This window comes from Nerophis ophidion, linkage group LG07, assembly GCF_033978795.1.
Source record: "Nerophis ophidion isolate RoL-2023_Sa linkage group LG07, RoL_Noph_v1.0, whole genome shotgun sequence".
In the NCBI taxonomy this organism is placed as follows: domain Eukaryota; kingdom Metazoa; phylum Chordata; class Actinopteri; order Syngnathiformes; family Syngnathidae; genus Nerophis; species Nerophis ophidion.
Window position 1 is genome coordinate 28,876,348 of NC_084617.1, and position 22,500 is coordinate 28,898,847.

At 37.4% G+C, this 22,500-nt stretch overlaps 1 protein-coding gene across 1 annotated transcript in view; it reads right to left on the reverse strand.

Moving 5' to 3' along the window:
• emp2 (epithelial membrane protein 2) overlaps positions 1-22,500 on the reverse strand; it is a 28,754-nt gene that overhangs the window by 2,601 nt on the left and 3,653 nt on the right. The window contains exons 2-4 of the mRNA XM_061905864.1: positions 1,970-2,155; positions 327-435; positions 113-253 (exon numbers count right to left, since the gene is read on the reverse strand). Coding sequence (XP_061761848.1) covers positions 113-253; positions 327-435; positions 1,970-2,047 — 328 coding nt within the window. The 5' untranslated portion in view covers positions 2,048-2,155. The remainder of the gene's footprint in view (positions 1-112; positions 254-326; positions 436-1,969; positions 2,156-22,500) is intronic.

Below are 22,500 nucleotides of genomic sequence, written 5' to 3' on the forward strand. Positions count from 1 at the left end.
AATAATGATAGTTATTATTATTATTATCATTATAATAACAATAATTATTACTATTATTTTAAAAAGTAAAATAAAACAGCGAATACTGTTTGCGTGTGCGTGCGTGTCTTACAGGCCAAAATCTGAATAATAGCCGTGAAGATGAATCTCTCTCCTTGCTGGAGCCTGAAGAGCTGAAGGATGAAGAGAAAGAAGCTGACGCAGCATAAAATGGTGGCCAGGATCATGGTGGCCTGCACGGTCTGCAAGTAGGCTGAGAAGAGAGGCGAGGTGGGTGACAAACAGGCACGTACTGCACACGCACCACCTTCAGTGCGCCGGTATACCTGCGTCAGGGGTGTGGCTCTTCTCCACGGGGTAGCAGGTGGCGTTGCAGGAGTACCACAGGTCAGAGTAGATCACGTCCCGTCCCGGTAGAGACACCAACCACCATGCCTGCAACACAACCGCGGAAGGTACACTGAAAAGGGTGTGCAACGTTGTCAAAACAATCCCCATGGAAAAAAAAAAAAAAAAACGCTTAATTATGCACGTCAGACCAGTCGAGATTCACAGAAAAAAATCTGTGCATGCAGCCATTGGACGCCATCTTGGACAAAATGTTTACAGTACATCTTTAGAGGTAAACACAACACAACTTTGTGTTTGAGGTTGAAATAGCAGGGTTAATACTGCGAGTGTATGGCACACTCACTACCTGTATTGACACTGCACTGATACTGTGTTGGCGTTCCATAACGGCCATTACATTTGACCAGCAAATACAATTGTGCTCAACAAATATAATTGTTTTTTTGTTTGTTTGTTCTTTCCAAATAGCAACAAGGAAAATAAGGCAAATAGTAAACAGTAGAAATGAGTCGAACAAACACTGAAACATAATGAAACACAAGGACGGTGTCGATATTTATGTACCTTTAAAAAAAAATTGATATATCGGTCGGCTGTGTCATTTGAATGTGAAGCCCCCACACTTTTCTTGATAAAAAAAGAAAGAAGTTGAACGTTTTGTCTAAAAAGGCGCTAAGAAAAAGGAAAAATCCCACAGTGCGATATCATTTTGATCATTTGATGCCAAATGGGGTAAATGTTCCTCTCCTGTTTACTTGTGTTGGTTTAATGATGCATTTGTGAGTGTGTGACACACTCACCACCTGTACTGACACTGCACTGTTGTTTCACTCCGCTCTGGTCAATGTAACGAATGTAGCATGTTGTTCCAAAAAAAACTATGTAAGCTGCACATTAAAGCAGATGAGTGTCACCATTTTAATAAAGTCATTTTTACCATTTCTTGGCGAATATATGTACATTTATTTTTACAGTTTTTCTATCCGTCCATCCATCCATCCATACACTTTCCACCGTTTGTCCCGTTTGGGTTCGTGGGGGGTGCTGGAGCCTAGTCACCACCTCATATTTCTTTGTGTGTGTGTGTGTGTATATATATATATATATATATATATATATATATATATATATATATATATATATATATATATATATATATATATATATAATTTGTATTTTTCTTTGTTTATGTATGTATTTTATTTTTTAATGATGATATATCACCAGTTTACATTTAATAAAGTATAAGTTTATTAATGTATACATTTTTTGTATATATGTATATATATATATATATATATATATATATATATATATATATATATATATATATATATATATATATATATATATATATATATATATGTATATATACACACATTTATAGAAATAAAATATTTTGTAATTATATGTATATATTTTTTTGATTTTTTTTGTATATATATATTTTTTTTATTTAATAAAATTTAATAATGTATATATTTTGTAGAGTTTTAGTATGTTTATATATATATGGTTGCGTACGCGGCACATTCAATACCTGTCTCGACACTACAGTGATACCATGCTGGAGTTTTATTATGGTCATCCCTAATGGATTAAAAAAAAGAATACTCACATTGTGTATGGTGGAAACAAAGAGCAGGACGGCCGCGGCCACGTGGAAGAGCATGATGAGGACTAGGACGATCAACATGTCTGCTGGCTAACAAAGATGTCGGGATCGTGTTCAGGGCCGCTTTGGTGTCAGTCTCTCTGCTGCTCGTCAGGTCGGACCAGGGCCACTTACGTCCAAGGTCTCGGTCTGTGAAAGAAAAAAAAAAGTTCCATGATACACATAGGATATATATCGGCTGGATTGATGAGTTTGGTGTGGAAGAGCAGTCCATGAAGGTCTTATTTGAGTCCAGTTTATTTGCTGATGTCCTGTATATGTATATGTGTATTAGAATATATGTATATATATATGTATGCATACATATATATATATATATATATATATATATATATATATATATATATATATATATATATATACATACACATTATGTATATACTATGTATATGTGTATAAATATGAATAAATGTTTATATGTGTATATATGTATATGCATCAAATTATATATATATAAAATATATACATGTACATACATATGTATATGTGTGTATATATATGTGTGTGTCTATATGTATGTATATATATACAGTACTGTATATGTGTGTCTATATGTATATATGTGTCTATATGCATATATGTGTATATATGTGTATGTATGTATGTATATATATACATCCGTATATATACATATGTATATATATACATATATATATACATATTTATATATATATATTTATATGTATATATATATATATATATATATACATATATATATATGTATGTATATATATACATATATAAATATAAATATATATATATATATCTTTGTTATCTACTTCAAGTTATTACAATATGTCGCTATGTACAATCTAATTTTATTTTTTTAATACATTTTTGCCAATGGGGGCGCAATTCAATTTCTTACACACACTTGTTATTACATATGTTGGCCAAAGAGGGAGCACTAAAATGTTTTACACACTTGTTATTTCATATGTTGGTCAGAAGGGGAGCACTTTTAAAACCGACACAAAGCCAACTTGAAAAATCCATCCTTTTTGGGACCACCGTCATTTTGATAGATTTCACCACCAGCGGTGCAAATAAGATCTCCATTTTTTTTGTTTTTTTGTAATGTGCTTCAGGTCGATGACATAGGAGTCACGGACGACAGATGGCCCCTGTGCCGCACTTTGGGCAACCCATCTGTAGAAGCTAACTGTTAATGGCCACTATAGCCTTAGTACCGTAGTGTATTTGTTCATCCTATGGTCACATATGGGATGCGGGTTGTCTTACGTCAGCGCCGGCAGTTGTAAAATCAGCTGTTCACCTGCTGTTTTTTTTCGGGGATGAATAGGAAAGTCCTCTTTCAGCTACCGTCTTGTTTTATCATATATTGCTGCCTTCGCACTTTTGATTGATTGATTGATACTTTTATTAGTAGATTGCACAGTTCAGTACATATTCCGTACAATTGACCACTAAAAGGTAACACCCGAATAAGGTTTTCAACTTGTTTAAGTCGGGGTCCAGGTTAATCAATTCATGGTAACCTGTCAATGTTTCCTTTTCTATGCACATTAAATCAACAACAAAAAAATCCTGACTTTGGAGCAATGTTCACAGACTCTAGTTCATTCGCTCTCTATTAGATGCCATGGTTTTGATGTATTGGGTCCATGATTTCGGTCCTAATTTGTTCACACCTCCTCATATGGATGGTACTTTTCCCTGTTGATGTTTCAAGAACACACACACACACACACACACACACACACAAGTACATGTTTCACGAACACACACACACACACACACACACACCAGAAGTCATAAAATCAGCTGTTCACCTGGTGGGTTTATTCAGGGCTGAATAGGGAAGTCCTCTTTAAGCTACTGTCTTGTTTTATCATATATTGCTACCTTTGCACTTGTCAATGATGACTTTTGTATACACATTAAATCAACAAAAAATCCCAACTTTGGAGCAATGTTCACAGACTGTAGTATTTTCGCTCGCTATTAGATGCAATGGTTTTCCCATGGTGGGACCATGATTTGGGTCCTAACTTGTTCACCAGTCCTCATATGGACGGTACTTCTCCTTGTTGATGTTTCAAGAACACACACACACACACACACGCACGCACATATCCACATATACACACAAACCAGGCGGCAAAGGAATTAGTCTTCTCTGCCAAAATGGAGTGGTAGTAAAAACAGACTCCTCCCTCCGACAGGAAGCACAGGGGCCGGGGGTGTTGCCAGGGGATAGGCCGGCCGGTTTTAGGTGGAGAGGATAGGAAAATGAAGAAAAAAATCATGAAACGATGGTGTGCACAGACTTTGAATCTTGCTCCACACAGTTACTGCTTGAGAGAGGAATGTCGACTTTTATTACTTTTGCTAAATACACCACATTACTGTACAACTCAACAATACATTTGTGTCTAAATACTATACTATATACATAAAACAACACAGCCTTATGTTTACATTCCTCATAACTCCTTCATTGGTCATATGTTGCACCTCGGGGGTTGTCCACCACAACATGGGACGTATGTACCTGTCGGTGTGATTCCGCGCACCACCGCACACCACTGCCAGCGAAATAAACATCTTCATACATGTCAGAGAGGGAGCAGCCAGTCCCCAACAAGGAGAACAACACACCCACAAAGTAAACATCAAAGTGATATGAGGCCGGAATAAAGATTTGTATATTCATGTTTCACAATAGCTGACAGTTTCTATGCATGTCACTTCTCTAAACTCCAGCCAGTAAACATCCACGAGTGGAACCCACTGTCAGTGACATTGGCTTCATTTTGGAACATTGTTGTCAAATGTTGCGCAATGATGCAGTGGAGATGACAAATGATTCAATTAGGCATCCACATCCCGTGTTTACTTGCATGTGATGTAATTGTGTGCATTACAAGCAGTATTTACATCTGTGTGATATCATGTGTGATACAAGCAGTCCTGCAGAGGGTATAATTGTGTATGATATCATCTGAATTACAAGCAGTGTTTACTTGTGTGTGATATCATGTGCGATACAAGCAGTCTTGCAGCGTGTTTACTTGTGTAAGATGTAATTTTGTGCATTACAAGCAGTATTTACTTGTGTGTGATATCATGTGCGATACAAGCAGTCTTGCAGAGGGTTTACTTGTGTGTGAGATATCATGTGCGATACAAGCAGTCTTGCAGAGGGTTTACTTGTGTGTGATATAATATGAGATACAAGCAGTCCTGCAAAGTGTTTACTTGTGTGTGTGATACCATGTGCGATGCAAGCAGTCTTGCAGAGGGTTTACTTGTGTGTGATATCATGTGCGAAACAAGCAATGTTGACTTGTGTGTGATATTATATGTCATACAGGCAGTACTGCAAAGTGTTCACTTGTGTGCGATATCATGTGTGATACAAGCAATGTTGCAGAGTGTCGACTTGTGTGTGAATTGTCGCTTTCTCAGTCCGAATCGCTCTAGCTGCTGCTGGCTATGATTGTAAACAATGTGAGTAGCATCGTCTGCTACTTCCGGTACAGGCAAGGCTTTTTAATTAGCGACCAAATGTTGCGAACTTTATCGTCGATGTTCTCTACTAAATCTTTTCAGCAAAAATATGGCAATATCGCGAAATGATCAAGTATGACACATAGAATGGACCTGCTATCCCTGTTTGAATAAGAAAATCTCATTTCAGTAGGCCTTTACTTTTGTGGGATATAATGTGCGATGCAAGCAGTCATGCAGCGTGTTTACTTGCATGTGATATCATGTGCGATACAAGCAGTGTTTACTTGTGTGTGATATCATGTGCGATACAAGCAGTCCTGCTGCATGTTTACTTGGGTGTGATATCATGTGCGATACAAGCAGTCCTGCTGCATGTTTACTTTGGTGTGATATCATGTGCGATACAAGCAGTCCTTCAGCGTGTTTACTTGAGTGTGATATCATTTGCGATACAAGCAGTCCTGCAGAGTGTTTACTTGTGCAACGTTAGACAGCCAGTTAACATCTAAATATTCTTCAATAAACACACAATTTCTTCTGATTTATTGAATGAATTTACAAAAGTTAAAAAAGCTAGGCTACGGGCTTCTAAGAGCAAACAGCTACACAACAGCAAAGCTCACAATAGCACGCAAGCATGACATTGGTAATAACCATTGAACAATGTTGCAATGTAAAACATTTTTCATGCTGAACAACTATCAAATAATTATACTTACATGTTACTTACACATACAAAGTATCCAAGGCAGAAGCGTATTAGAAAATATCAAGCACCAAATGTGTCCGCATTATTTAACTTACTCCATCTTGAGATTGACTTCAATTTAAAAGTCCGTAGGTTTGTGCTTCTCATGCCAACCATTGTTATCTGATTCATCAACACCTGTTAAAGCCTTTTCTAACATACCAAAACTACAAAAAAATACAAGCATGTAGTATAATTTGTGCTGATATCGTACATGATTGATGTCGGTATCAGCCAATGCTTAAGTCTCCAATGTGGGTATTGTATCAGAAGTTAAAAAGTGGCATCGAAACACTCCTAGTTTAAATGTTTTTTTACTATCATAAGTTGTAACAATACACCTGTCATCTAGGTCAGGAATTATTAACCTTTTTGACCTCAGGGCCCAACTGGTCCCATACAGAGGGGCCTAAGGCCCACTCAAATATTTACACTTGCTCTTGATTTTAATCTTATTCAATAATTATATCTAACTTACTGATTACAAAATGAATACCAATTGAATATACTAAAGGACATTAGAAAAGCATGGGCCCCAGCCTTATGGTGGATAAACACAGACTTAGGGGTTATTTAAAAGTGTGAATACACTAATGCGCACCTCAGACACCAGCCAACAGCTGAACACACACACACACACACACACGCACGCACACACACACACACACACACACACACACACAAACACACGCACACACACACACACACTGGCCTAGCTGCATTACATTGTCCTCGCAAATCTGCAGGCGTGTCTGTCAGAGTCGTTGCTTGTTCACAAAGCAGCAGCCGTATTTTGTCCATCCACCGGCAAACAGGAAGTCATTAGGATGTAAACCCGTGGCTACAATGTCTGTTTTATTTGCACACATGTTCAACTTCACCTTGTTCTTTGATTCAAAGGACATAAAACATACATACATGTGAGGGTCCTATCAGATAGTAGCCACCTTGACACACACGTTATTGTATTTCTACCCTTTTTGAAACATGAAGAAGGAAAAGTAGCTTCCATATGAGGAGGTGTGAACAAGTGATGACATAAATCATGGTCCAAATACGGAAAAGCATTGCATCTAATAGAGAATGTCTCATTTGCACACCTGGTGGTGAAATCTGTCAAAATGAGGGTGGTCCCAGAAAAGAGGGATTTTTCAAATTTAAAAGTACTCCCCCCTTGGTCAACATATGAAATTACAAGTGTGTGTAAAAAATTGAAATGCCAATCCATCCATCCATCCATTTTCTACCGCTTGTTCCCTTTTGGGGTCGCGGGGGGCACTGGCGCCTATCTCAGCTACAATCGGGCGGAAGGCGGGGTACACCCTGGACAAGTCGCCACCTCATCGCAGGGCCAACACAGATAGACAGACAACATTCACACTCACATTCACACACTAGGGCCAATTTAGTGTTGCCAATCAACCTATCCCCAGGTGCATGTCTTTGGAAGTGGGAGGAAGCCGGAGTACCCGGAGGGAACCCACACATTCACGGGGAGAACATGCAAACTCCACACAGAAAGATCCCGAGCCTGGATTTGAACCCAGGACTGCAGGACCTTCGTATTGTGAGGCAGACGCACTAACCCCTCTGCCACCGTGAAGCCCTGAAATGCCAATGCTTGGCCAAAATTACTTAAAAAAATAAAAATAAATGTGTATATAGAAACATATTGTAATAACTTGAAGTAAATAATGAAGATTAAAAACCAATTACAAACAGAAAAAAAAAATACAAATGAACTTAAAGCAGTCTTTTTCTCACAATATGTCGACTTTTTTTATTATAAAAATTGGGAACAATTTGTCATATTCTTTCTGTTTCTGTAATATTGCAATATTTTCTTGTATAATTATTACTTTTATATGTAAAATTGTTGCTTTTTGATGCAAAACGGTTACGTTTGTCATTTAAAATTCCGGCTTTTATCACATTGCCAATATTTTTGTTGTTCTTGAAAAATATTGACATGATGACTTTTGTCATCCTTTTGCCGAGTAAAAATTCCTAATTTTATTGTAATATTGCCAACATTTTCAATTATTTTTTATAAAATTGTGACTTTTGTCGAGTAAAATTATTACTCTTTTAATAAAATAGCCAAAATGTTAAGCTTTTCTTGTAAAATTGCAAATATTATTGATTAATATTCCAACTTTTATTATAATATTGCACAAATGTTTAGTTTTTCTTGTTAAGTTTTGACCGGCGTTGAGTAAAATGACGATTTTTATTGTAACACTGCCAAAATTTTAAAGATTTTCTTTAAAAATTGTGACCTTTTTCTTATGGAATTACAACTTATTTTTTCCACAACAAGCTTTTTTTTATATTTGCATAGTATGTATTTATTATCAATGTTGTAAATACACTTCTTTATATATTTAAAAAGTGTGGTCCTAAAGAAGTAGGCATTTTTTTCAGCTCTCAAGAAGGTATGACATACAAGAATGTGTGTGTGTGTGTGTGTGTGTGTGTGTGTGTGTGTGTGTGTGTGTGTGTGTGTGTGTGTGTGTGTGTGTGTGCCTGGTTGGAAAACGCTGACATTTAACTGTCCTTTTCTTTCATGAAACACAAAGCCACAGACTTAACTGGGCCTCTGCAACAAACTGCCCCGTCTCTCCCACTATACAACCCCCACACCGAATGCAAACTAATGAACACGGAAGAAGAAGAAGTAAAGGATATGAAATCTTTCAGAGGAGTCCTGTGGCTTTAAATTCATTTGTAGAGCTGGGTTCCCTCAGTATCACTGGCAATGTCGCTCCAAAGTGCTTTGTTTGGTTAATGCCTTGCCCAAGGGTAATACATTGAATTTATACTCTAGTAGAGGGGTGTCAAACTCATTTTAGATGGGGGGGCCACATAGAGAAAAATCTCCTCCCAAGTTGGCCGGACTGGTAGAATCACGGCACAATACCTTAAAAATAAAGCCAACTTCAGATTGTTTTCTTTGTTTAAAAATAAATCAAGCACATTCTGGAAATCTACAAATCAAAATGTTGTTGGGTTTATTTTTTTTTACACTTTCATTTATTACCTTTATTTGTCGTTATGTATACATTCTGTGATAATGTTCATCAGTCAACTCGTTGGTGTTCATTTTCAGTATATCAATATAAAAAAATAATACAAAAATAAAACTACAGGTTGTTATTTTTGTAGTTTGCTCATTTTCTGGTGCACTAACATCATGTGGTTTATATATTTTTTCACATATGTAACATCATCTACAAAGATACAGAGAATTGTTATTTTGACATCTAGTGGTCACATTTAGAACAGCAGTTTCTTTCTTTCAAATATTTCGGCTCATTTGTATACTTAGCAAACTCATCTCAAAAACCATTTTTTCCTCCCAAAACTTGGAAGTTATCGGTAAAAGTAGGGCTGCTGTTATCGATTATATTAGAAATCAATTATTTTGGTAATCGATTAATCAGTCGTTTAGTTTGTTGGATCCATCAAGAAATCGGATCGAGTGCGTAAACTAGAGATGTGTACCGAATCCCGCCAGTCTTGCCGGGTCACCCATTCACGTGAAATCCAACGCTGCCATGTTTTGGTACCCGGGTTCGCCATTTGGCGATCACTCCAGCAGCACTGAGAGCGGACTCAGCCAAACTACCTTGAGGTGATGTTGCCATTGTTCAATACCAAAAAAGCAATTGACTCCAAAAAAAGTAGGTAAAAAGTAAGGCTCCACATTTCCAAAATTGCGCTAGCTTGATGCTAATAATAATAACACATTGGCTTTTGCCAGTGATTAGCATTGCGATTCTACATGGCAAGTTCAACACCTCCATATTTGTTCATGAAAACTACAACTAAGAAGCAGGTTACAAATAAACAGCTGCTGTGTAAAAATAAAAGTACAATACTTATATTATTAATCACTTTTAGGGCGCACCAAACAAAAACATAAACTATACACTAATGCCATCTAACGTCCTGGACTTGCAACTGTAATTGAAACCTAGTTTCATACTCAGAAATGAGACTCAGAAATGTGATAATGAAACAACCGGACAAAAGTTGTCATAACCATAACTTTTTTTCCCAGGTACTGGGAATTGGTACCGAATCGGTTGAAATGTGAACTGTACCGATCCCTCGCGGAGTCTGTATTTTAGGGCTGCAACAATAAATGGATTAAAGGCCTACTTAAATGAGATTTTCTTATTTAAACGGGCATAGCAGGTCCATTCTATGTGTCATACTTGATCATTTCGGATTTTGCCATATTTTTGCTGAAAGGATTTAGTAGAAAACATCGACGATAAAGTTTGCAACTTTTGGTGCAGAGAAAAAAGCCCCACCTTTACCGGAAGTCGCAGACGATGACGTCACAAGGGTGAGGGCTCCTCACGTCCTCAAATTGTTTTTAATGGGAGCCTCCAGCAGCAAGAGCTATTAGGACCGAGAAAACGACAATTTCCCCATTAATTTGAGCGAGGATGAAAGATTTGTGGATGATGATAGCGAAGGACTAGAAAAAAAAATTAAAAAAAAATAAAATGAAAAGCGACGGCACCGGGCGGCGGCAGTGTGAGCGTTTCAGATGTAATTAGACACATTTACTAAGATAATTCTGGTAGACCCCTTATCTGCTTATTGTTTTAATAGTGTGTTTGTGAGATTGTAAAGACATACCTCGAGGTCGGATGGCTGCGGTGAACATGCAGTGTCTCGGAGAGAAGCCGAGGAGCCAAGCTCACAGCTGCCTTTTAAACAGCTACTGCAAGAGGACGAATAATCCAATGATGTCTCCGGTAAGATATATATCACAATTTTCCCATCCAAAAAGATGCTGGTTGACGTAGAGAAACATGTTCGCTTGACCGCTCTGTGTTAAAAACAAAGAAACACCGGCTGTGTCTCAGTGCTAAAGACAGCTGCAATACACCGCTTTCCACCAACAGCATTGTTCTTTATTGTCTCCACTATTAATTTAACAAATTGCAAAAGATTCAGCAACACAGCTGTCCAAATTACTGTGTAATTATGCGATGAAAACAGACGACTTTTAGCCGTAACTGATGCGGAGCTAATATTTCCTAACAGTCCGTGACGTCACGCGGATGCGTCGTCATTCCACGACGTTTTCAACAACAATCTCCGCGGGAAATTTAAAATTGAAATTTACTAAACTAAACCGGCCGTATTGGCATGTGATGCAATGTTGATATTTCATCATTGATATATAAACTATCAGACTGCTTGGTCGTTAGTAGTGGGTTTCAGTAGGCCTTTAAATCAATTAGAAAAAGGCTAAATTCAAATTATGTTGCTTCGAATAATCGTTTAACGAGTGTAACTAATACAAAATGATCAATCTGAGCGCATGGAGTTCCTGGAATTTAAAATATGTGGCCATTGCTTCCACACGGTTGCTGCAACAGAGCGTACATGAGAGCGGTGGTGTATGGGTGCAGTGATAAGTGTGGCGGTGAACGGCAGGGAGTTGTTTTTTTGTGTTTGTATATCTTTACACTTGTTAAAAGAGCAATTTTAATGTTGAATATGAGCATTTATTATAAACGAAGAATTATGTTTAGTAGGGTGTAATTTTTTTTTAAATATGTTTAACGATTTTTGATCAATTTTTTAAAAAATAGTTTGTTTTCTTTTTGTTTTTTTTAATGATTATTTTATTTTGTGTTTTTATCTGTCCTGTAGAGATTTACTTGAAAAAACTGAAATGTTGGAAAATTCTCTTGTTTCCTAATATGTATTTGACTTTATGAAATGTTTGGGTAGAATCTTATTCAACAAAACAAGTTTTCTTTGAAGTAATATAAAAATGTATCAGAGCTGTTTGTCTATTTTATGGAGGAATGTAATTAATCATAAAACTGGCATCCAATGTTATTGAAAAATATTAATTTTGAACCGAGAATCATTTTTGAAGCGAGAATCGATTCCGAATCAAATCATTGACCCCAAGAATCAAATCGGCTTGCACCCAAAGACTCACAGCCATAATATTTAGGCAAACAAAACAATCTTTGTTTATTTCAACAATTTTCTGAAAAATAGCTAAAAACTGTGTTTTGTGCAAATACTCAATTATTTGGACAAAATAATCAATCAATGACTCAATTACCGAACAATACAAAGCTGCAGCCCAACTGGATTGGATATTAGTTTTTGTTACACTCATTAAACAATTAATCGAAGCAATAGAATATAGAACCATTTTTTTTTATGACCAAATTAGTGGATTTATTCGATTTATCGTTACCGATCTAATCGTTACCACCAAGAATAGAATCGAATTGTCTGGTACCCAAAGACTCACAGCCATAATGTTTAAGTAAGCATACCAATTGTTCTTTATTTCAACAATTTTCCGAAAAATAGCTAAAAAACTGTGTTTTATCCAATCACTCGATTATTCAAACAAAATAATGTATCAATGACTCAGTAGATAGCTGCAGCCCAACTGAATTTGATCAATGTGTATTAGTTACACTTACTGAAGAATTAATCAAAGCAACATAACACAGAACTAAACTTTTTTTTCTGACCAAATTAGTGGATGTAATCGATTAATCGTTACCCAATAAACTCATTACCACCAGGAATCGAATCATCTAGTACCCAAAGACTTACAGCCATAATGTTTAGGCAAGCATAACAATTGTTCTTTATTTCAAAGATTTTCCTAAAAAAAGCTATAAACTGTGTTTTATCCGGATACTCGATCATTCGAACAAAATAATCGATCGATGACTCGATTATAGAAATAATAGATAGCTGCAGCTTAACTGGATTTGATCGATTTGTATTAGTTACACTCATAAAACCATTAATCGAAGCAACAGAATATAAAAACCAAACATTTTTTTTCTGACCAAATTAATGGATTTAATCGATTAATCATCGCATCCCGGCAAGAGTTTGGATAAAAGTGAAGTGAAGTGAATTATATTTATATAGCGCTTTTCTCTTATTGACTCAAAGCGCTTTACATAGTGACACCCAATATCTAAGTTACATTTAAACCAGTGTGGGTGGCACTGGGAGCACGTGGGTAAAGTGTCTTGCCCAAGGACACAACGGCAGTGACTAGGATGGCGTAAGCGGGAATCGAACCTCCAACCCTCAAATTGCTGGCACGGCCACTCTACCAACCGAGCTATACCGCCCCGGCAACTAAGGGGTCCACCCGACTTACTGTAACTGCATGTGTGTGGGTGGTCTGTTCAGTGGCGTCATGGTGTGTGTGGGTGTGTGTGTGTGTGCGTGTGTGTGTGTGCGTGCGTGTGTGTGTGTACACAGCAACCACAGTGCAGGGTCTATTTTTAGTGGAAACACAAAAAGCATATCTTTCCTGTGACTAAACAAACGTTTAAGAAAGAGAAAACGCAATCTTCATATAAAGGACTTATTTACTTATTTCATACAGCAGAGTCAAACTCTAACAATGAGCTTCATATTATTTACTCGGGATTACCTTTGGGGAGAAGGCAAGACTAAACCCATCCATCCATCCATTTTCTACCGTTTATTCCCTTTGGGGTCACAGGGGGCGCTGGTGCCTATCTCAGCTACAATCGGGTGGAAGGTGGGGTACACTCTGGACAAGTCGCGACCTCATCGCAGGGCCAACACAGACAGACAACACTCACACTCACATTCACACACTAGGGCCAATTTAGTGTTGTCAATCAACCTATCCCCAGGTGCATGTCTTTGGAAGTGGGAGGAAGCCGGAGTACCCGGAGGGAAACCACACAGTCACGGGGAGAACATGCAAACTCCACACAGAAAGATCCCGAGCCTGGGATTGAACCCAAGACTGCTCAGGACCTTCGTATTGTGAGGCAGATGCACTTACCCCTCTTTCACCGTGCTGCCCTCAAGACTAAACCAGGAGTACTCAATTACGTTTGTTCAAGGGCCAAAGTTGAATGATACAAATATAGGATACATAAGGGCCACAGAGATAATGGACGACATGTGTATATATGTATATATGTATATATATATATATATATATATATATATATATATATATATATATATATATATATATATATATATATGTATGTATGTATATGTATATATATGTATATGTATATATATATATATATGTATATATATATATATATACACATACATATATATACATATACATACATACATATATATATATATATATATATGTATGTATGTATATGTATATGTATATATATGTATATGTATATATATATATATATATATATATATATATATATATATATGTATATATATATATATATATATATATATCTGCCTCAAAATACGAAGGTTCCAAGATGGCGGCGCCCGGACGGGCTGCAACATCGCAGAGCTCTTGCTAAAGATGGAACATTTGGCAGAAATATCAGACAATTCTGCAAACTTCATGGCTGGCTCATATCGTGGTCACTCCGTGATCACGTACGACCGCCAGACACTTCTGGATGTGGACATATTGGGCCATTTTGGACTGATAGACGCGTGCTTGCTAGATGTGCTAACTAGCATGGGAATACTTCGGCGGCTACATCCAGCGGCCTGTGAAGCAGGGGAGTATAGTAGGAGCGGGGGCCGTCTACGGAGCAGACGCCAGCGGTGTGATCGGAAACGCGGATGTCGAGCGGGGCTAAAAACAAAGCAGAAGGCTAATCCCCACAGAACACCACTTCCCTCCATCTTGAAGCCGGATTTAAATGGAAGATGCGAGACTACTGGTCTGGGTAAGGAGTCAGTTAAATTAGAACAAGTTTTTTCTGCTTTGATTGTTTCAGAGTTGGACATGTGTTCTACTGAGGTGGCAAACTATGATGCGTGCAGTTTATCAAAGCAACAAACAAACAATCGGAACCTGCGTTCTACTGAGTTGGCAAACTATGATGCGTGCAGTTTATCAAAGCAACAATCAAACAATCGGAAAATTCCCGTCGTATCAATTCCTAGATATGGTCGTAATTAAACTAAATGCACTGGACATAATAAACACAACATTATTAATATTGCTACTACGGATAATTTGATCAAAAATTCCCTAAAACAGCCCACTACCTATAATATAGGTTTTTTAAAGATAAGATCATTGTCTCCCAAAACGTTGTTAGTTAATGATATTATCAGAGACAACAATCTTAACGTCATCGGTCTCAGCGAAACCTGGCTTAAACCAAACGACTTTTTTGCGCTAAACGAGGCATGTCCTCCTAACTTTACACATGCGCATATTGCCCGTCCTCTTAAAAGGGGTGGGGGGGTCGCACTAATATACAACGAAAACTTTAACCTTAGTCCTAACATAAATAATAAATATAAATCGTTTGAGGTGCTTACTATGAGGTCTGTCACACCGCTGCCTCTACACCTGGCTGTTTATCAATGAATTTTCAGAGTTCGTTGCTGATCTAGTGACACACGCTGATAATATAATCCTAATGGGGGACTTTAATATCCATATGAATACCCCATCGGACCCACCGTGCGTAGCGCTCCAGACTATAATTGATAGCTGTGGTCTCACACAAATAATAAATGAACCCATGCATCGCAACGGTAATACGATAGACCTAGTGCTTGTCAGGGGTATCACCGTTTCCAAAGTTACGATACTCCCGTATACTAAAGTATTGTCCGATCATTACCTTATAAAATTCGAGGTTCAGACGCATGTTCGTCAAACTAATAATAATAATAACTGCTATAGCAGCCGCAACATTAATACGGCCACAACGACAACTCTTGCTGACCTACTGCCCTCGGTAATGGCACCATTCCCAAAATGTGTGGGCTCTATTGATAACCTCACTAACAACTTTAACGATGCACTGCGCGAAACCATTGATAACATAGCACCGCTAAAGTTAAAAAAGGCTCCAAAAAAGCGTACCCCGTGGTTTACAGAAGAAACTAGAGCTCAGAAATTATTATGTAGAAAGCTGGAACGCAAATGGTGCACGACTACCGCCATTTACTTGACCCTCTTCCTGGGAAACTGATCAAGGAGCTCTTTGTATTATTAGGTCCATCAGCGCTAAATATTATACACGTATCACTTTCCTCGGACACTGTTCCCCTAGCATTCAAAAAAGCGGTTATTCATATTAAAAGACCTAACCTTGATCCTGACCTCATGGTAAACTACCGACCGGTGTCTCACCTTCCCTTTATTCCAAAAATCCTCGAAAAAATTGTTGCGGAGCAGTTAAATGAACACTTAGCGTCTAACAATCTATGTGAAACCTTTCAATCCGGTTTCAGGGCAAATCACTCCACGGAGACAGCCCTCGCAAAAATGACTAATGATCTATTGCTAACGATGGATTCTGATGCGTCATCTATGTTGCTGCTCCTCGATCTTAGCCCTGCTTTCGATACCGTCGATCATAATATTTTATTAGAACGTATCAAAACACGAATTGGTATGTCAGACTTAGCCCTGTCTTGGTTTAACTCTTATCTTACTAATAGGATGCAGTGTGTCTCCCATAACAATGTGACCTCGGACCACGTTCAGGTAACGTGTGGAGTTCCCCAGGGTTCGGTCCTTGGCCCTGTACTCTTCAGCATCTACATGCTGCCGCTAGGTGACATCATACGCAAATACGGTGTTAGCTTTCACTGTTATGCTGATAACACCCAACTCTACATGCCCCTAAAGCTGACCAACACGCCGGATTGTAGTCAGCTGGAGGCGTGTCTTAATGAAATTAAACAATGGATGTCCGCTAACTTTTTGCAACTCAACGCCAAAAAAACGGAAATGCTGATTATCGGTCCTGCTAGACACCGACCTCTATTTAATAATACAACTCTAACATTTGACAACCAAACAATTAAACAAGGCGACACGGTAAAGAATCTGCGTATTATCTTCGACCCAACTCTCTCCTTTGAGGCAAACATTAAAAGCGTTACTAAAACGGCCTTCTTTCATCTCTGTAATATCGCTAAAATTCGCTCCATTCTGTCCACTAAAGACGCTGAGATCATTATCCATGCGTTTGTTAGGTCTCGCCTCGACTACTGTAACGTATTATTTTTGGGTCTCCCCATGTCTAGCATTAAAAGATTACAGTTGGTACAAAATACGGCTGCTAGACTTTTGACAAGAACAAGAAAGTTTGATCACATTACTCCTGTACTGGCTCACCTGCACTGGCTTCCTGTGCACTTAAGATGTGACTTTAAGGTTTTACTACTTACATATAAAATACTACACGGTCCAGCTCCATCCTATCTTTCCGATTGTATTGTACCATATGTCCCGGCAAGAAATCTGCGTGCAAAGGACTCCGGCTTATTAGTGATTCCCAAAGCCCAAAAAAAGTCTGCGGGCTATAGAGCTTTTTCATTTCGGGCTCCAGTACTCTGGAATGCCCTCCCGGTAAAAGTTCGAGATGCCACCACAGTAGAAGCATTTAAGTCTCACCTTAAAACTAATTTGCATACTCTAGCCTTTAAATAGACTCCCTTTTTAGACCAGTTGATCTGCCGTTTCTTTTTTTTTTCTCCTATGTCCCACTCTCCCTTGTGGAGGGGGTCCGGTCCGATCCGGTGGCCATGTACTGCTTGCTTGTGTATCGGCTGGGGACATCTCTGCGCTGCTGATCCGCCTCCGCTTGGGATGTTTTCCTGCTGGCTCCGCTGTGAACGGGACTCTCGCTGCTGTGTTGGATCCGCTTTGGACTGGACTCTTGCGACTGTGTTGGATCCATTATGGATTGAACTTTCACAGTATCATGTTAGACCCGCTCGACATCCATTGCTTTCCTCCTCTCCAAGGTTCTCATAGTCATCATTGTCACCGACGTCCCACTGGGTCATTATTGTCACCGACGTCCCACTGGGTGTGAGTTTTCCTTGCCCTTATGTGGGCCTACCGAGGATGTCGTAGTGGTTTGTGCAGCCCTTTGAGACACTAGTGATTTAGGGCTATATAAGTAAACATTGATTGATTGATATACATATATATATATATATATATATATATATATATATATATATATATATATATATATATATATATATACCGTATTTCCTTGAATTGCCACAGGGCATATGGTATGCGCCTGCCTTAAATTACTGCCGGGTCAAACTCACTTCGCAAAATAATTAGCGCAGGCTTAGTATTACCGCCTGGTCAAACTCGTGACGTCATGAGTGACACTTCCCCTGTCATCCTTTTCAAAATGGAGGAGGCTGATTTCAATACCGTCAATTTGAAATCGCATAAAGGGAAGAAGATTAAGAGCTGTTCAGTACGATTTAAGGTCCAAGCTTACATCACACTCAATTTTTTTCTGCATGCCTTTGGTAAGTGCCGGAGTGAGAAGAGGTTTTAAAATAATTAGTGCATGCTTACTTTTACCGCATGCTTTTGGTAAGCGCAGGAGTGAGAAGAGGTTTTAAATTAATTAGCGCCCCGGCGGCAATTCAAGGAAATACGGTATATATATATATATATATATATATATATATATATATATATATATATATATATATATATATATATATATATATATATATATATATATATATATATATACACATATATATATATATATATATATATATATATATATATATATATATATATATATATATACTATATATATATATATATATATATATATATATATATATATATATATATATATATATATATATATATATATATATATATATATAGTTGGCTCCCGCCCCTTGACCAAATGTTTTTAGCCAAAATGCGGCCCCCGAGTCAAAAAGTTTGCTTTGGATGCTGACTGAGTCGAGGTCTCAGGAGACGTGCTGACATTTGGCAGGATGACGGTTTGAACTCCAACTTTTGTTTGGACTATTGAAGCATATTTTCCCAGAGAAAGTCATTTTATAAGTATTTGGAGGTTCAAAGTGTATTTTCTTTTGTTGTTGTTGTCGTTGGAACACCATACAGTTTTACCGGAACAGGATTCGGGATGGGATTAGATTAATCAAAAATCCTAGGAGCATCACTTCCAGTTTGAGAAAGTGCAGATTTATTAGTGTTGTCCTTAAAATGAAAAACAACAGCAAAAAAAACCCAGCCTAAAATATTCAAAAAGCGGATTAAAAGTACCGCGGATTTAAAAAAAAAATTATGTTTTACTTATTTTGGCCTAAATTAAGTGTTAGATTAAGTATTATTAACGTCTTATAAAAACAAAGTGCAGTTTTTGTCTTATTTTCTGTCATTATGTAAATGTCTTCTATTCCATTTCCTGGTTAAAGGTAAAAAATGCTAACAACACGGTGGATAATCTTCACCGCAAAAATCAAGATGGCCAACTATTGGCAGAACAACTTTTTGATGCGTTTTATCTTTAACTCCTGCCTTGTCCATAACACATCTCCACAATGGTGAGACTCCCACGTGAGCGATGTGGAATGACAATGCTTACAACACGGAAGGCTAACAATACGGTTAGTGGTGCGACTGTCGAGTTGAACAAGTTTCGGCAGGACAGCTTACAGAACACTCATGATTTCAGCACAAAGAAACCCAATTCTAACTTCCAGGATAACCCAGGATGTGATGAAGTAGTTCCAGGTCGTGGCTGTGTTGTAGTGACCGAGTGATGGTGAGTACTTTTTTCTACAGTAGAACACACTCAAGGTTACTATATTGGTGTGGAACAAAATTAAAGATGACCATATGGGTGTTACTTTAAGTTTAGAGGCCGATAATTATGTTAAACAAACATATTTAGTGTTGTGATTCTACAAGACAGTATGGATTTTGTCCTTTATTTTTCTATGTTTGTTATCATTTCATGTCCTGGTGCTTTTTTTTTGGTGGTATTTCCTGTCTGGTGCACCTTTACTATATGTCCCTTCTCCAACTAGCACAGCTGTTCCGCATTATTAATTTGTTTTATTTATTTCCAGCTTGTTCCCTCCGTCAAGGCTTGTTCATTACCTTGTGTATGCCAAAGCGTTCCATTTATTTACGATTTCCTGCTAGCCCTGATGTACTTTTCATCTTCCTGATACCTGGTTAAAGAGCCTTCTGCTCGCACTTTGCCTACCTTCTTTGCATCCTGGGATCACGTTACCCGTCCAATTTTTTGGGTCGGAAAAAGATTTATTTATTTTTTTATTTAAAAAAAAAAAACTAAATAATTTAAATGTCACTAAAAATAGGTTACAAAAATAAAATGAAATGATAACTAATAAAAAAAAGTGATTAAGATCAGAACTTATAATTACATTAAAACAAAAAAAGAAATAAAACATAAAATAAAAAAAGGGCTTCTGCTCGCACTTTGCCTGCCTTCTCTGCATCCTGGGATCAAGTTAACCGTCCAATTTTTTGGATCGTAAATAGTTTGTTGTTTAAATTTTTCATATATATATATATGAAAAATGTGGGTTCTTCCGAGGATGTTGTAGTCGTAATGATTTGTGCAGTCCTTTGAGACATTTGTGATTTGGGCCTGTATAAATAAACATTGATTGATATATATATATATAGATATATATATATTTATATATATATATCTATATATATATATATATATATATATATATATATATACATACATATATATATATATATATATATATATATATATATATATATATATATATATATATAAAAACGCCGTTTCCATATGAGTTGGAAAATTGTGTTGGATGTAAATATAAACGGAATACAATGATTTGCAAATCTTTTTCAACCCATATTCTATTGAATGCAGTACAACGATAAGATATTTGATGTTCAAACTCATAAACTTTATTTTTTTTTTGCAATTAATAATTAACTTAGAATTTCATGGCTACAACACCAGCCAAAGTAGTTGGGAAAGGGCATGTTCACCACTGTGTTATATCACCTTTTCTTTTAACAACACTCAATAAACGTTGGGGAACTGAAGAAACTAATTGTTGAAGCTTTGAAAGTGGAATTCTTTCCCATTCTTGTTTTATGTAGAGCTTCAGTCGTTCAACAATCCAAGGCCTCCGCTGTCGTATTTTACGCTTTATATTGCGCCACACATTTTCGATGGGAGACAGGTCTGGACTGCAGACGGGTCAGGAAAGGACCCGCACTCTTTTACTACGAAGCCACGCTGTTGTAACACGTGGATTGGCATTGTCTTGCTGAAATAAGCAGGGACGTCCATGAAAACGACGGCGCTTAGATGGCAGCATATGTTGTTCCAAAACCTGTATGTACCTTTCAGCATTAATGGTGCCTTCACAGATGTGTAAGTTACCCATGCCTTGAGCACTAATACACCCCCATACCATCAAAGATGCTGGCTTTCGACCTTTGCGCCTATAACAATCCGGATGGTTATTTTCCTCTTTATTCCGGAGGACACCACGTCCACAGTTTCCACATATAATTGGAAATGTGGACTTGTCAGACCACAGAACACTTTTCCACTTTGCATCAGTTCATCTTAGATGATCTCGGGCCCAGCCAAGCTGGCGGCGTTTCAGGATATCGATAAATGGGTTTGGCTTTGCATAGTAGAGTTTTAACTTGCACTTACAGATGTAGCGACCAATTGTAGTTACTGACAGTGGTTTTATGAAGTGTTCCTGAGCCCATGTGGTGATATCTTTTATACACTATGTCGGTTTTTGATGCAGCAACACCTGAGGGATCAAAGTTCCGTAATATCATCGCTTACGTGCAGTGATTTCTGCAGATTCTCTAAACCTTTTGATGATTTTACAGACCGTAGATGGTAAAATCCCTAAATTCCTTGCAATAGCTCGTTGAGAGATGTTGTTCTAAAACTGTTCGACAATTTGCTTACAAATTGGTGACCCTCACCCCATACTTGTTTGTGAGTTAATTAGCATTTAATGTGAGCTGCTTTTGTACCCAATCCTGGCACCCTGTTGTTCCCAATTAGCCTGCACACCTGTGGTACATTCCAAATAAGTGTTCGATGAGCCTTACTTAACTTTATCAGTATTTATTGACACATTTCCCAACTTCTTTGTCAAGTGTTGCTGGCATCAAATTCTAAATTTAATGATTAATTGAGAAAAACAAATGTTAATCAGTTTGAACATCCAATATGTTGTCTTTGTAGCATATTCAACTGAATTTGAGTTGAAAATGATTTGCAAATCATTGTATTCCGTTTATATTTACATCAAACGCAATTTCCCAACTCAAATGAAAACGAGGTTTGTGTGTATATATATGTATATATATATATATATATATATATATATATATATATATATATATATATATATATGTATATAT